The sequence below is a fragment of the Saccoglossus kowalevskii genome, chromosome 14 (assembly GCF_978046115.1).
Source record: "Saccoglossus kowalevskii chromosome 14, keSacKowa6.1, whole genome shotgun sequence".
NCBI lineage: Eukaryota > Metazoa > Hemichordata > Enteropneusta > Harrimaniidae > Saccoglossus > Saccoglossus kowalevskii.
Genome location: NC_140654.1, coordinates 22,535,530 through 22,553,601, shown reverse-complemented (window position 1 = coordinate 22,553,601; position 18,072 = coordinate 22,535,530). Strand labels below are relative to the sequence as shown.

At 35.9% G+C, this 18,072-nt stretch overlaps 1 protein-coding gene and 1 long non-coding RNA gene across 2 annotated transcripts; both read left to right on the top strand.

The window, feature by feature from the left end:
• Window positions 1-6,149: 6,149 nt before the first annotated feature.
• LOC102809458 (uncharacterized) lies at window positions 6,150-9,081 on the top strand. The gene is made up of 4 exons (XM_006822224.3): window positions 6,150-6,284; window positions 7,197-7,554; window positions 8,052-8,096; window positions 8,454-9,081. The coding sequence occupies exons 2-4, from the start codon at window positions 7,203-7,205 to the stop codon at window positions 8,534-8,536; spliced, it is 480 nt and encodes a 159-aa protein (XP_006822287.1). The 5' UTR covers window positions 6,150-6,284; window positions 7,197-7,202; the 3' UTR covers window positions 8,537-9,081.
• Window positions 9,082-15,174: 6,093 nt separating this feature from the next.
• Window positions 15,175-17,346, top strand: LOC144360355 (uncharacterized). Its single transcript, XR_013422212.2, has 4 exons — window positions 15,175-15,359; window positions 15,591-15,667; window positions 15,816-15,878; window positions 16,985-17,346. It is a non-coding gene; the product is annotated as an uncharacterized LOC144360355 (long non-coding RNA).
• Window positions 17,347-18,072: the final 726 nt, after the last annotated feature.

Here is an 18,072-nt window from a genome sequence, read left to right as displayed (position 1 = left end):
ACTCGAAACGTGCCGAAATCGTGTCCTCATTCCTAGATCTGTCTGTAACGCATAAAGAAATCGGTAACAACAGCACATAAATATGCGTCACCGACAACGTCCTGCATTCATTTCATTTATGACTCGAGTCCAGCATCCGAACATTTCTTTCTCGACAAGATAGCTGCACCTTTCTCCTGTTTACAATTGATATCGATATACCACGTTACTATCACTGATTTATCATGATTACACTGACATCCTATATTATACCAATGGAAAACCCCGCAGGTATATTACATTACACGTACTGACTATCATACGTTTCCCCATTGAGTTTACGAGTTTAACTAATTACCGTGTGTAAAAACAAATAATCTGCCCTCGTTACAGGTCAACTATTGTGCCTTCATCAGTATTCCCATAAGGTGTACTGGCGCTGAACTCCGGCGTGCACCTCCAAAAGTACGTTTGCGCATGCGCCAGCTAAGCAACCGAGGCTGCTAATACATGTGTATGCGGAAACGGGAGATGGGACTCAAAGTTGTTGACAGGGTGTTACAATAACATGGACCAGTGACAGTGTTGACACAGATTCCCTGTGCATGAACGAATACGTGGACGCATTGTCAATTTGTAATTGATGCTTACTCATTGCTGGTTAATCAGCGTCCTCGAAGCATGTCCTAATTCGATATTTCATTATACATATCAGTCCATTTTAAAACTTAGCAATAAATACGAACGTACAATAAACGAACGACACCATAATTTAATTAAGTTACCCAGAGCCGGCGGAAACAATCTGCGTCACCGCATGTACAAAATATATGTTACATGAGGTCATTGAACTTTGGAATCTTTTGAATGACATGCTAAATACACGTTTGCTCTCGAAAATGTTTATATTGACAAATAGATAACTTTACAAGAAGTGATATAAATTTACTAGTATTTGAAATGAATGTTTGTAAAATAACTTTAGAAATCACACTTGGCATAGCGCCCCCTATAATAAACTGCGTGTGTTGCTCTTGTCTGAACCGATTTGGTACATGCAATTCATATCTGTAAAGTTTGGGTGAACAATACCTCTTTGACGGGTGATACCAAGCGTGTACGAGGCGTGACACAATACCTACATATAACATATAAGATAACTAGATAGAGAGGTTCTTCGCCGAAATAGTTTGATATTGTATCAAATCTCCTCGACTGGTGCATATCGCATTATCTTGTTAAAACTATGATAACAAAATTCATAATTGGCTCATTGAGTATATGAAAGTAGTGTGTAGAGTCAGTGTCGTATCAATGTATTATATGATAGCAACCCCTTGCACAGTGATCCCTGCCAGTTATTTCATTTTGGCATTCCTCCTCCAGAGTTCCTAATTGTCAAGCATTATTTTTTTTGTGGCTTGTACATTTCTATTTAAAAATACAATTAGTTATTTGTGTTGGAAAATTCTTAATTATTCAATACCTTCAATACTATTTCAATTACATAGTAAAACAAGTGAAACGTTTATCCAATATTTATTATCCAATGGTTTATTCACTGAATGTCTTATTTAAGGTTAGACTCATTTTTGGGACAGGTATATTCTGTAAAGTATCCGACTTGTAATTTTTGAGTTTTGGGTGTTATACCATTCTGATTTAATAATTTAATATTTAGTAAATTCTTCAAAATGGCGTTTTCGTTATGCTCATAACAAGGAATTGTTTTGAAACGCATTCAAGTGATAACACTTTTACAATGAAAATAGTTTGGCCGTATTGACGCAATACAAAATGGCGTCGGTCAGTGACCAAGGCAATGCATAGCTTATAGTTAGATACAGTTATTTTTCGATCACCATTAATGTTCAAGTGCAGTCAACGAGTAAATTTTCAAAAATGTTTGGTTTTTATGTTTGATCAACAGTAACTTAATTTATGAACATTATTAAGGCTTAATTAATTTGGAGGGGAGAGGTCAAGCTGTTCGCAACTCCCCTCCCTCTCAATCAAATTAAATTGCCCTCCCACTGTTTTTTGCTCCCACTGCCCTCTCCCCACTCGGTTTTGCTCCCACTGCCCTCTCCCCACTCGGTTTTGCTCCCACTGCCCTCTCCCCACTCAGTTTTTGTTCCCCGCTGCCTTCTCTCCAATCGGTTTTTCTCCCACTGCCCTTTTCCCACTCAGTTTTTGTTCCCCATGACCCATTTCACCGACAACACTCTTTATTAAGAGAGTTGTACCCAAGTTCAAATTTTGCACTTCTGAAAAATACAATGTATAATCAGTCATTTTGCTCTTACCCGCTCAATCTAAAAATGAAACTTGCCTGCCCTCTGAATAAAAATCTTCTCCTACTGGAATTCCCCTCTGAGAAACCCTATTTTTAATTCCCTCCCACTGAAGATGTTTTATTTTGCCTGCCCGCTAAAAATCCCCTGCGAACACATTTTTTCACGAACAGCCCCGTTGACTGCACCTGAATGTTTCAACAGTGATTTGGTGATTTATCAACCCACGATAGCGATTGTCCACTGAATTCCAATATATACATGTGATAATACAATCACCCTCCTAACATGAGTAGTCACGTCTAGAAAAGAATAAATAAGATTTTTTGGATGTAGATTAACTTATAATCATACATATACAACACTATATATCTTGTTATCGCAGCATACAATATGGGGTAGTTTAATTCAGTTGTATTCACTGCACATACACCGTACCGCTTCATAACCTGTGACATTAAACAGCAATATTCTTCTTAAATTGTGCATGGTTCATTTTATTTGACAGTGTCTTTCATATTTTATCAATTCAATTTTGTGTTACTTAGGGATGTTGTTTATTTGTTCAACAACTTGTATCTATTTTAAAGTTTGTCTACGCTGACACTACGCACAGCCTATCTGGTGGCGGTCGTTTATTTACAATATATAGTAAATATTCTCAATGCGTCCTGTTTGGCACTCCCACGTGTATGTGGTATTGCTACAGCTACGTGCCAGTAAAAGATTCGTGATAACCATTGGTCAAATATTTTTAACTACATTCGGTCGTTATTATTTACTTTTGTGTGATATAAATCGTAATTGTATATAATTTACATAGTGACATAGTGTGCTGTGAAGTAGTGTATTCTAAAAATGTTCCAAAATTCAATGATCTCGAGTAACGTATACTTCAAAAGTCCACTAGGAATGTAACCGGGTATCTACTTAAAGTGACGACCATGTACACAATTAGTGTATGACAAAGTACAAGTTGAATCTACTGTTTCGCACAATAGAAATTTAGTGCTGGTGAGTTTAATGTGGGTTTGTTATGGAAAATAATAAAAAAATAATAATATATGTAATCGCCGGATGTTTAGTATCAGCACCAATAAACAACAATATCAATGTAGATTTCTTTGTAGTGTTGTATTGATTTATAACAAGTTTAGTGTAATAATGGGAACTTGTTCTATTTGTAGAAGCTTATTTAGGTATATCATTCACTAAAGTTTAGGGATTCTGTTAGGGATTATCACAAATTGTGCAGTTTCTCAACAGATTATACAAAGTGGCACACTGGCAATATTGTACTAGTCAATATTTATGACGACATACATATGCGATATGTTATATGAAGTGTAAATTTATAATTAGCATTTGCTGCAATTACTATATTATGAGAGGTAATTTCTCATGCTGTTCTATTTGTAGAAGCTATCTGTTTACATCGTTACAACCCAAGTTTGAATGAGTGGCTAGTTCTACTATTATCATATATATTTGAGGATCTAAAATCTTCATACATGATTAGTCAAGTTACTTCAAGATAACTTCCATTGCTTTGTGATTAGCCAAGCAGCTCGTACGTTTACAAGTTTCGTAATGTTGCCTATTCTATAGGGATCCATATTGTACTGACAAAATCCAGTTTAAACGAATTAAACTGTTATTCACTTTTCTGATAGTATTTGGCTAGGCATGTTTCATATATGACGTATAATACCAAGCAATTTGTTACATTCAGTTGCTAGCTTATTACAAAGATCGTTTTACTCCATGCCACAATTCAACTCTACGCCTAAATATATTTTACAGTTTGATGATTGCAATGCTATGTCGTGATGAAAATATTACCTGTCTACTGGTCAATCTACATTTGCAAATATTTAAATTCAATAACCAATCTTTACACCATTTCTCAAAGATGACTACGCCATATACCAAAGTGCTCATCATTCGTGATAACAGAATACAAGTGACAATCACGGTCAACAGCAGACAGTTTTGTTTTGCCATTTCAAATTGACTGAGATATCATTTATAAATGTAAGAGAATTAGGGGAGAGGTTGGAAGGCTCTTACCATTGGAGCAGATGATTAATGAACCGCTACTCATGACCGTCACTTTACGCCCGTGTACACGCATTCATTTCCGCTGCTGCTTTTTAAATTCGATTTGATGAAATATGTTTCTTATTGTGAGAAAACTTTTCCGACAGCGTATGCTGCAACCCTGTCTGGATATAACTATATTTGGTTACGAGAAAACAATATCCTCTGGGAATAACAATTGCAAACAGTCACCAAAGAAAAGCTACTTCGAGCACCAGCGCCCCCAAGCCGACAATGTACTCAACATACAAGTTTACTTACAATACGCGTATCCCAGCTTAAACTTTTCTAAATACTTGTGTATTCAGATATTTGATATCAAATGTAAACTTATATTAAGTGTACTTAAGTATTTAGATAGATGTGAATACACGTGACGCCTTGAAGTGAACCGACGTACCATCAAGCTACAAGGCATAGTAATGTATTATCATACATACCACCACTAAGTTTATTGTGAACGACATTTAACGATAACCCGATATTGGAAATATGCACACCAGTCACGGCATTTCGATCCCTCGCCCAAAAGTTGCAATGATTAGACAGACATGAGTAATTCAAATCTCGGACGTCACGAAATGATTAAAATAGACGTTGTTACCGTTCGGGGAAGTTATCATATGTCAACTTACAAATCTTTTATAAAAGTGTCCAAGCACGTATGGTGGCCATGGCAACACCAACAATTTTGTTCAACTTACTGCACATTTGTAATTAGTTTCCTACAGCGTCTTCATTATTTATGAATTGTTTTGGATTATCTTAATTCTAAATTTTGAATGAACTTTCGTATGAATAGTGGCAGAGCCAGGCTACTTGAATGCCATGTCGATTGAGGGCGCTTAGCGTTTTGTAAGCTATCATCAGCTTGCAACCAACACGTTGTTGAAAGATATTGTTTTGAATACTCAATCACACTAGCTAACAACAAATGCAATGCAATCTCCAAGTATGAATACATTATCCAAGAAGCTGTGAATATGGGCAACTTTGGCCAACTTTTTAAATCATTTTTGACCATGCTTACTAGGGCATGATGTCATACGAAATGAAATATAATTCCAATACATTTAAACAACAAATACGCAGGGCATTGGCCCGTTAAGCAAATGGTGTGACTTTTTCAAAAGAAGTCCCATAATTTCACGGGACAAAACGTTTTTGTTTTCATCGCCTATAGGATTACTTGTATTTCCATAAATTTCATATCTCCATTCTAAGGGTGTTGCTAGAAACCTGACGTTTTATCAATGACATTCCTTAAGCCATTATGTTTAGCTTCCCATCGATGGATAATCAAGCGTGGTTTATATATATATACATGAACTTGTTTGCAAATGTTATGCAGAAGAAAGTATTTGAAATTTGGGTGCCGATTGAGTTGATAGTTTACGATCTTTCAAATTAACAATCAAATTCTAAATAGCGCCCATACCTTTTAAGTAACACCGATTCAGACACAAGAACAAATTGCTACCAAGCACTATCCCCAATTTTGGGGAAAAAACAAGACGTTTCAAAATCGATTGAAAAAACAATAGTAATATGTACAAAAAAGTGTGATGTGAACTTAATAATATGTAATAAAAAAAGATGACAACATACAAATGAATTTGGAAAACCTAATAATAATGACAATAATACTCATTTTTATACTAGTAATGGTTTGTAGTATGCTTGCTGCAAATATAATGAGAAATATACACATTAGATGGAATTGATTGGTGGTGTCTAGAAACGAGTACATTACACAATCCCTTCAAAATGTATACGCTTTATTCCAACCACGGACGATTTAACAATAAAGTCACTGGGACAAGCGCCGCCAATAGATGATGTTGTTAAAACATTCCATCAGCTCAGTTCACTGCGTAACACAGGACACACTTGGTTAATGCTGACAATAGGGTGAGTACGTTTACTCCAGCTTCAAACATCATTATTTCATTCAGATTATAACAATATATTTTTACTTTACAAATTAATGAGGGAAGTATGCATTTACGTGCCTTTCTTATCTGTCATACATGTGAGAATTTTGCGTCTGTTAGTGTAAGCGGAATCGCAAACTCCTTTGAGCGGATTTGATCAACTTTGGTACATTTGGATAATGCGCAGACATGATTAGATTTGTGAATATGTCGGTGCATATTAAGTAAGCAAAGTTTCCAAATCTTCTGTGTGATTTCTGATCAAAATTAGAACGCAGTCACCTTGGGGATAAGACGTATGACATGATTGGTTCTGTTAACAACAGTTAAAATGTGAAAAGCTCAAATTTGTTTACACTGTACTTGCAACATTTATCCTAAATACGTTTTCACTGTACCTAGAAACTTTAATATTTAATTTAAAGGAATATAATCACTTGTCCCCACCACCCATTCCTTTTCATTGCTACGAGCAATACTGGCATAACTAAACGTTTTTATGCGGAGAAACAATCTGAATATTATTACTTTAAACTCACTGTAACCGCCATTTGTGACCACGCCGATTGGTAGTCCCAATCCGCTCAAGTGTTACTGGTAGTAATAACAAATAATAATAATGCGGACTAATAATACCAACAATATATCACCTGTCGTGTTTGTATTAATAGTGAAACAGCAATATGTTATCTCCTGTAAGAGGCATGCAGCCCGAGTAGTCCCATTAGACCAATTTTTGCGATGCATTGGATATTTTTAACAATCAAGAAAGACTGGAAACATACTACAGGCACTTCCACCCATGAATCCTCACCACTGCGCAAACTAATTGAAGAAACGAGCCCATTATTGTGCATCATATTATTCACGTTGTTTCATTGTTTCGTAGGTGGAAATGGCGTCACGATTCTTCGCAACGTTCTTGCTGATGATGGTCCTATACGGATTGTGTATTAACGTGAATGGGTGGAGAAGGAGGCGGCGTTCGTGTTCGCCTACTGACTGTATTCTCAGTAGCTGGTCGTCGTGGTCGTCGTGTAGTTCAGAATGTGGAACGAATGGGTTGAAAACTCGTACCCGTACGCTATATTCTCACGCGACTTGTGGGGGATCTTGTGGTTCACGATCCGAAAGCGTGTCATGTAACAACGATGCAGCTAGTTGTCATTTCCATGGATACCCAAGCGGTAGTCAGTGCATCTGCTACGACGGATTCCATGGACTGTGTTGTGAAAATGAAAAGACTGGTAATTCAAATATTTATTTCTCCAGTTCGACTTTCATGTAACTTGTGATTATGACACGTATAATTATTGCATTAAACACAGATATATCTATATTGACATGAAACGCACACATAATGAGTTTATTATATTCAGTCTAGCTAATTAGCGCCCAGGAGGCGTCAACTGCGCATGCGCGAGGATTAAGACCTAACAGTAGAAGTGATATAGCATATTCACACCAGTGGCGGCCGCACGGGGGGATCGTCCCATCGTAAAAAATCAAGCTGAAATCTTTTGTGTCAGCAAAATTTACCCCTCAAAATGCAAGAAATAGCGTTTCAGAGGATCTGGATTTCAAAATTTTTATGGGGGAGCATAAACCCTGACCCCTTAGTAAGATCGCGCCTTTGGCGCGTGGTTGGAGAGCACATCTCGCCCCTCCATGTAAAATGTTGTGCCGTCGCCTCTGCACACACATATTTCGCATTCTATAACGATTTATTTCCACTTAATTTCAGACAATAACATAAACAACAACTACAACTACAACATGCGCAATGCAGGTAAGTACGCTTGACATGATAGGATGGTCTTCTTATACTACATTAACTTCCATCTTTTTCAAAACATGTATCTGTTATAAGTGCTATATGAAATACATTTTGTCATCAATACAAAGTGACTAAGCGTGGACACGTAAAAAAGGTACACTTCTAAGGTTATTGGAATTATATTTGTTTGGTTTCAAGATCTGATTTAAAATAATTCAGGATTTCATTCACAACCAAGCCTATCCTATCCTCTGACGGAAATAAAAAAAACGCATTTAAATGTGAATAAAAACGGACCCAGAACATGTAACAACACATTATAATATTCATTTGAAGCAATTTTAAAAGTATGACATATATTTATTTCAGGCACCTTTGCTAAAATGATCAGTGGACTGGTCGGAGGGATTTTTATTATGGGATTGATCATAGTCTCCATGATGAAGAACTGAGAATAGGGAACACCATCTCGTTTAATCAATTTTCAAAGCGCAAACATGTAATCTGGTATTAATACTACATTCGCTTAATAGCAACATTTTATTAACATTTCCCTTTTATATCTTTATATATTTGCTGCGTTAGTGGTTATTATATTAGTGATACTTTTTATTTTACGTTTATATTTGCATCGTTCATCATTTCACACATGTATTTTTATATTGGTTCAATGGCCAGATCCAAGATGGCCGAATGAAGGTTACTGTAATGTTGATAAGCCTCAACTTAAACGATTCTTGCATTCCGGGCACGTATAACGGTCAAACTTTGGCAATTGTTTTTTAAACTGTGTACACAAATTGAACAGGGAACCACAATGTTTTTCACACCGTACTCCAAATTGCTGGGTGACGACATCTAATTTTGACCTGGTTTTGTGTTTGTTATTTTTTACTAACGTCGTAACAATAGTCATGCTTGCCTGCCAGCGAACAATAACCCGGATCCATGATATATAACAATGAAGTATAGGAATAAACAATAGTGCATATACCAACATGTGATTATACCTTAGCTATTATAGATCATTGTGTGTGTGTGTGTGTGTGTGTGTGTGTCATGGGGGGGGGGGGGGTAGATGGTGATTTAATTCAAGGCTCTTTAAAATGCATTCTAAAAGATTGCTTCATTCTATGCTCAACAACTCAATGCAAAATGATATCTAGCTAGCGAATAACACATGTCATTTTTCTGGGGGTTCTTTTGATAAGAAATTGTTATGGATTTGACGATCAGTAATGAGAGTATACCAAAGTTGCGTAAATGAACTATGAAAAACCAAGCCAGTATTTCATTACTTTTGAGTGAAAAGTTCGTTGAATATCAAATAATAGAACGCTTCAACGAATTAAATGTGCTTTAATGAGTTTAATTTACATAAACTACTGAGTTTATGTACATAATAAGATGCGAAGGTAGTGGTAAAACAACAACACAATCTTCCTGCTTCATGGCGCGTCTGACTATCGACTTACAATGTACTAGTATCAGTTGTTATTGTGGTGTTTATCGCACATTGTATTGTTATGTCAGTCACGTACTGACATCCCTGGCCACTGGAAGTGTGAAATCACTAGTGTGGTATCAGATCGATCCACATTCTTTATACATGCGCGTACATAAAACGGTTCAGTAAAACGTTCTCTGATTTGAAAATATTATTTGGATCGTAGAGACATCCAGAATACTGTGGCACGAGAAGTGCAATATCTACAATCTCAAGTTCAGCTGAAAAAATCATTGGAATATATTAACTTAAGATTTTTATTAGAATATAAATTAAGTAAATAACCTGAATTAAAAGATTTGACTTTTTATATCTTATTTTAACAAATCTATTTAGAAATTTAGCTTAACGCAGGTAAAGAATACAATTCGCTAGAAAAGAAGATGGGCACAATTTCCCTTTGAATGATGAAGCTTCTTAAAAACGGCTGACGAATATATGTATGTTGATAGTGAGAAAAGTTACACATGTAACATACCAAAGAAACGGATATATTTGTAATACAAGAACCATTTCTATTAAAATGTTTTATATAGGGTGGAAAATTGTAGACTGAAGTTACGTTTGAAATTATTTTTGTTAACAATTTTTCCTCAAAATTGTCCAATATTCACAATTAGAAAGGATTGGTTAAACTGTTGGATGACGTCATTCTGGATTTTCATAATTAACAGAAATTGGCCAATTACTTATGAACAATTTGTCATCTACCTCACTAATGCAATCATCCGATAAAAGTATCGCACTATAGCCTTTATAGACAATGTATGTTTTGACAAAATAACTGGAACACATTTTGTTTAGTCACGTCGCCATCTTGGATTTTGTAAAACCGAAAGTGCTTATATAAATTGTACTTTTTTTTGTTGGCGGGTCTAGGAGTTCCGACTTGTTGTTTGTGCAACATACATGGCATATGTGTAATTCATATTCATAAAAAAAAATTAGCGGAGTTGGCAGTAATTTTTAAACTGTATCTTCTTCTACAAATCTTGGAGTAAAAGACCTCGAATTCGGGGTACCGTTTTGGCAGGCTGGGTCAATATTGGTGAAACTTTACAGGAGGGTTAAACCTGTACTATGGAAAAAAGATAAATTGAAAAAAAAACATGATTTTCGATCGTAGCTTCCCTCAAAACCCTTATTTACACTTGACTTCATTGGTTGAAATAGCGGTGTTAATAAACCTCTTTAAAAGTGCCTTGTCTGTGTGTCTGTTCACACATAATACGCTGTTCACACCTGCACTTTAGGTGAACAAATTTGGAAAAACTCCGAGCAGATCACCAATCGGCCTACTGGCAAGACGGCTTTGTGCTCTGTTTGACATTTTGTCCCTAAAAGTCCACATTATTCATTATTACACTCTGCTTTTAACAGTACGACGCCCATAATCAGGCAACTTTTTCTATGTCGGATGTGAACCTGCGGCCGTCTTAGCAACCGTTTGTTTATGCCGAGTAATTTGTGCAATGCGATAACATTATCGACGACTGGAGCGTGATCAATTCAGACGTTAGTAGACGAACGTTTGGCTGTTCGCCAACATATTTTTAATAGTTCTCTCTCTATTGTACAACTAATAATGAAATAGGTAAATAGGTTCAGAGATCACGGATGTCTAATATCAACGAGCGCCATAGCAACCGTTTGTCGAGCAGGTTATGCAATCACATTATCAATGATACAAGCATTGAATAATTGTACCCGTATTCACTTTTTATTTCGTTTTAAGGGTAATGAACGGCAAACGAGAGTATTTGCGGATGTAAGAGCTCTCGGGGGAATTTGCATATGTGGCGGAAAATAATAACCGAGCCTAAACGAATTTGTATATCCGTATATTTCAACTAACTGGTGGTGTACACTGTTTACTCAAATAAAACGAAGCAAAACAAGTAAAAATAGTTTTTAATTGTCATTATTTGCATTTAAACTGACGACGACAAGCCCTAAGATTGCCAATGACGAAATTGACGTCACGTGTTCGATTCGTACCCATGCACCAAAGAACGACGGAATTTGCTTGCGATACACACAATATAACAACAATTTTGACAACAATAATTCGTATTATTACTTGTACCAGGTTTCCACTATTTCGTAAGTTGACCATACACAATTCACTAAGCAGTGCAGCAAGATGTTTGATTCAGTAAGTTATTTAAATCACTTTATTCAATTTTTGGGAAGATACAAGGCCTTACATTAGCCAATAAGCTGACTAGATTTAGACTATATATTACACACTACACTACATACTTACAGTGGCATGTTTACATTCCCTTAGTTACAATGTAAAAACTTCTGTAACAATTTATAATTACTTTTATAGGAGTCAATGCTTTCATTGGGAGTTTACACAAATTGCGTTTTAACCGATCAGAGAGTAGTTTATTCGTTGACGACGTTAGCTAATTCTAACCAACTGTCGGTTATCGAAAAAACTGCCAAAATTAGCTTTCAAAGGTCTATTGCTAAAGCTTCTATTAGCAGGAAACCCATATTTATTAAATAGACTTTGACAAGTTCTTGATTTATATCTTTTTAAATCGGTGATGTTGCAGACGACACTTTCCTCACTTTTTTCATTATTTAAAGCGCAGTGGTCGTCGCGCAGCGCGTGTTCGAATTTCATGTAAATAAACAATGTATTTTACACGCGTTGTATACGTCGCTATGAGTCCCATATCGAACAGGACGCGGCACGACGACTGCCGCCCTTTAACATACTAGTACTCGGCGTCGGCTCTCTGTGTCGGCTGACTGAGGTTTAAAGTCAACATTAGGTATGCGCCGTCGATTCCATTCCATGGGGGAATTAAATAAAATGTACTGCTTACTTTTATTTAGTTTTGACCACACTGTCCAAACAGATCTGAATACCGTACTAATGCGTCACGCATGTCTGGCAGAGTATAATGACCCGCATTCACGGTATCAAACAAAGTAGTACACAACTACCTTAAAGGTTGGGACATGAATTACAAATCGCTAAGAAAAATCTAGTGCAACAGCGCTATTGTACAATAACTCGGATCTGGAAATCAAACAATGCAGTATACACGTAAACAATTAATTCAATCCAATTGATTACGTTATATGACGTTTTTTTATTTTATTTTTTTATTGCATTCAAATTCTTTTATAACTCTAGCGAGAAGTTTTTCTATTGAATATTTTCAATTTCAAATAGGTCCAATCTGTCGTATCCTAATTACAAAGACTCTGAAGTGTCCGAAAATTTGATAATTCATAATCTTCATAGTGATAGTGTGCTGATTGAGACTTTGGTCAAAATACTATCTGACAGTACCACCCTGATAAGTGTCCTATTATATTTTCTAATAACAAAATAACACTAGAAGCACATAAATGAAACCCCTTGGGGGAAATTACCCAATCTTGAAATACATCTCACTGGAAAACGTCATAATAGGTTAGAAAAGTTTCTAGGTGTTCAACGTGCTTTTTTGAAGAATACTGCAAAATGGAACAAAAACAAACCCATTCACTGCTATCGATTGATGAACGAAACTCGCATACTTAAAGTACAAGTTCAAGGATATTGTGCGACCAAAGTACTTGGACAACACATTTCAACATTTCAACACAAGGTCGTGTCGGTGAAAGTAAGATACATGGGCCATAAAACTATACAGCCAAGATGTGATATCAGGTTAAGTAAGCACATGATCGACATGTGTCACCGGAATACACTCATCTATACTATACTTCAATTATCCATACAAACTACACGACAAGCATGAAATGCGGTATGCGGTGGTTGCAGTACCCAGGAGCCACACGCGTTTATTACAGGTATCCCCCCTTACATATGTAAATACACACGAAATAGTTGATAATCGACCGCCCAGGAAAAACCAGATATAAAAACCCGTCATGGGAGAAACACGTCTGGAAACTTGTACCCGACGCAATGCCAGATGTACCTAGGGGTGGATGTCGGGCGTCATCCATATTAAGAAAAATGTATATTTATAAAAATAAATAAAATAAAACATCGCGAGTTGTTGACTGAATACAATAGAGTACCCTTTCTACTATATATACTCATGAGCACCTGACCACTTAGCCAATAACCAATCGGAGCAGGTGAAATCCCACCTGTTTAATTTACATACGAATAGATAGCAATTATCTGCTAATCTACGGAACGCAGATAATTTATCATTCTGAAATATAATCAAATAATATCTGTCATCTGAGATCATAGGTGTAACAGTTTTACAAAATTTAATCACAAGCACATTATATTTGTCAAATTGTATTTTGAAACGGGAAAATGTATATCATATAGCTAGAAGAGATTATTTCAGTGAAGGTGTGAACAATTGGTGATGGCAAAAATAAAATCATCTTTTTTGTCCTATAGTCTGGAGGAAAGCGGTTGCTATAAGCAAAACGGATTCTATAAACCATGATCTCAAATTCAGCTTTATATAATATTGGATTATACTAGTACTAACTTAGGATGAGCATCAACAATATAATGAGATAAAAACGAATTCTGCTAGTTCCAGGTCTAATGCCTAATAAATCAAGTGGATCCAATTCAATAACTGGTACACACATTCGTGCTGTAACATGTCTTGAGTTTTTAACTTAGCATTCGCAATAACATTCTGAATACAGCTTTCTTTTAAATTATAATCCGACGATTTGTTTTTGAATCGGTTCGATTACATGTAGATTGGTAATTTGCATACGTAATAGTGTCATGCATTTCTGAACTTATAGCTCGGCCAGGTATCAAGGTTTGGCGGTAAATGAGAATTCCCTCTCAGCTATTGACGTAGTTGTCCAAACTGCATTCAAACCACATGACTTTCGTTAATGTATATATAAACCCTTTTTATAAGGGATTTGGTTGGGATGGCATAACAGACGTGAACGATTGAAGAATAAATCGTCGACATGTGATATGCAAGACAATGCATTGACTTGTACCTTAGGCTTCAGGCATTACTATAACTAATTTTGATACGGACACACGGGGTCACTGATCCCGGATATGTATTGAATGTCACCATAACAACCGTTTGTTTATGTCGAGTGTTTTTTTAATGCAACCATATTACTGAAGCGTGAACATTTTACACGTATTTACTCGGCAAACAATGAACTCTCATTGCATGATTCATGAAACTGATTTTTCCCTATTACACTAAACAGCTACATCGCTAGACTTACATTACCAAGGTAGAAATGTTAAATGTTTAACAAGTTGCCAAAACACAACATCAAAAGATAGTGTTTTCAATAGGGTGTTTAGACTATGGGCAAGGGCTGAAACGTCCATGTAAGCCATTCGTCCCATACTTCAATCATTGACGTGACAAGCAAATTTCGTATAAGGTACAGCCAAAAATAAAAAAAAATAATCTGAAGTTGGAATACAATCATTTATGGTTTATTTGTTCAGTTTAAGTAGGAAAAAATAAACGTTGACAAATGCGAGTTCTTCTGAAATCGGCGATGTTGGTTTCCTGCCTTCTGTCGTTACTCATAAATTCGAAGTCATTGGTGCGGACATACTCGTACTGATTTAAAAGCTAAATAAATGACACCAGACATACTCGTAAGTGCGCAGGCGCAACACAAACAAGCAGTAGCACTGTAACAAACAACATATTTTCTGGAAGCAGAAGCAGCGTTGTGATTGAGAGGTGTAACGAAGTTGAAATTTTTCTTCAATCGGAAATTTGCCGACGTTATCACTCACGGTTATTTTTATTAAGTGAAAGGTATGGATTATGAAAATATTGTCAAATATTAACATATTCAGTGACATAGCCGCACGCGTCGGGAGGTAGTGCATTCGAATAGCGCTCAAACACCAGCGATTTGAGTGCGCCCTCTATCGAGCTCATGTTATCACCCAAGACTTTCATTCGCTATCCGTGTGCTATGTAATAAACTACTCCACATCAATACCTAATAATTTTGTTTTATTTTAATTTTCATCATTCAACAAGGATGGCGATAATTAATGTGATGAATGTATTAATGGTGTATGTTTGGTTTCTCGGGGCATATGCATTTAATCCAAGAGGTAGGTATCAAACAGTAGAACGATGACGTCATTACAAACTAAGAAGTGTATACTAGTAAATGTGCGTGTTCCTGTAAGTAAAATAAATATAACTCTCTTCTCTGTTTTCTTGTGAGTAACAATTATTTTTATGGTGTCGTTTCCACAGACAATATAAATGAAAATACTAATATTAATTACTACAATGATAGCGACGACAGTGGTCTTGGAGGTAAGTGTACACTTACATAAATTTGAAAAATAGTTGTGAACTATTAAATCCCATCATGAAATAGTGCAATATTATTCTTCGGTAAAAAAATCGAAAATCTGTTTTTGCGTTCTTCATTTATGCTGTTCATGAAGTCAGATATATATCACTGCAACAATGTTTGAAACAAAATGAAGGAATATGTATACGTATATATTTGTATTTGGTGAACGTGGTGCAAGGCATGTTAATTACTGGGTCTCGGTTATTTTTCTCCCATCAATAATGTGCGGGTCTAATTAATTAACTAATAGACTTGGCTGAATTCCAACTTTGTAGTCAAACTAAGGTAACCGTTGTTCCTTCGAATAATGTATCTGTGTTGTAACTCTGGAGGGCGCGATATGGAATGTTTCTAGATCATTAAACTAAACATATAAATCCACCCATAATCATTTTAATACAAGAACAATTCTAGGACAGTTTTACGGTGTATCTGTTACAAGTACAGTTACTTTAATAACTTTGAACTTAAATTTGTTAATTACAATACGTTACGTTCACCTTTCACTGTGACGTCATACAACATTTTGGTTGAGAAAATATCAGTATTATTCAGGTCAATAAGGGTATATTATTGAAAAACGACGATTTTTGTTTATAATGTCTTCTAATTGTATATCTGATTTATCGTCGAAACATCTAGGGTTAAGAGCGCTCTCTATACGAGTCAAGATTACCCCAACTTCATCGACATGGCGTTAGTAAATGTAAATTATGTCATATTGGACCCACTAGTTTTGACAATTTCACTCACCTCATAAAATTGTGCATAACCTTGCGCGACCTTTTAAGACAATATCCATACATATTAAGTAGCTAATTTGCATACTGGTTCCAATAAATATAATTTTTCATTGACTATATGTCATGATCACTGTTTGTAGATACAAGTTTAGTTGTGTATTTAGCATTAAAATGGTTATTACTTAATGTATGGGTTAATGTGGCACCATTTGGAAAAAAACATTCAAATTAAATATTTGATCCTTAATTTGTGTAATATGATTCTAATTGTTTTGTTTTCACTCAGTTATTTTATTATTGTTCTTTTTTTTTAATTTTAGTACTGGAACTTATTGGAATTATTATTGGAGTAATCGGCGCAGTTTCTCTGAGTATTGGCATATTTTGTTGCTGTTACTGCGAATGCTGCAATTGTTGCAAAACAGACAATACTGTCAATGTCGTCTACTGACGAAGTGTTTTTGGTCCATATCATTGGCACTTATACTACAGACTAATACTACTACTAACACTTTCACTATGTGGTTCGCGTACGTATTGTAAAATTATTAACAGGACAATGTCGTATTATACACTTTTTATACAAGTTCCAGGATGCTTTACAGAAAAAAACAAACATACAATACATATACAAATATACAAAAGATTAGAAACAAAACCATTAAAAAAACTGTTTAAAAGACATTTTTGAGATTTTTTATTAAATATGTGTGCCGTAATTTTAATGGTTAATTGTTCCACAAGTAAGCAGCAGCGACAAAGAAATCACGACAGCCATACATATATTCTCAGTGTTTTACAATTGTCATTACGTGTGGTAGTGTAGTTGTAGCTGTGCTGTGATCGAGCAATGTGCTGATTGGCACTTTACGATTAGTTGTTCACGTAACATGTATAAGTTTAATTGATTGATTACTGTACGTTTACAACGGGAGTGTCGTCACCTGCGCTTATTTGTAAACAATGACACGCTATGGCCATCTGACGCATGCGCAGGTGACGACTCTCCCGCTTTAAGAATCGTCGACTGAAATGTTAAATTAGAGACTGTCTCGGCTTGGTTCCATTATCAAATGTTTGATGACGGCGCATTTAAAGACACGTGGAACAGTACCCGTAGAAAGCGACACATTATATGAAGACGAGTAATAAGAAAGGTGAAAGGTAAGAAATACATTTTTTTAAAAACGCAGTGAATAAAGACCCTGTGCAACACGTTTGAAATCTGAGAGCGTATAACGTGGAATTTGACTATCTTCGGGGGCGGAGCTACGTCACAAGACGCTCCACGTTGCTAAGACGCGCACCATCGCACCATGTATTTTTATAGGCTCTGCGCGAGCTACTGTGGAACGCCGGTCGAAGAGCCGGTGAAAATAGCTGAGTTCAAGAAAACAACACAAACTCA

Excerpts from the sequence above, each read along its gene's own strand:
- LOC102809458 (XM_006822224.3), top strand. The coding sequence starts at position 7,203 with ATGGCGTCACGATTCTTCGCAACGTTCTTGCTGATGATGGTCCTATAC. Across the intron at positions 7,555-8,051 it reads TTGTGAAAATGAAAAGACTG|ACAATAACATAAACAACAAC; the intron begins GTAATTCAAATA and ends ACTTAATTTCAG. Across the intron at positions 8,097-8,453 it reads CTACAACATGCGCAATGCAG|GCACCTTTGCTAAAATGATC; the intron begins GTAAGTACGCTT and ends TATTTATTTCAG.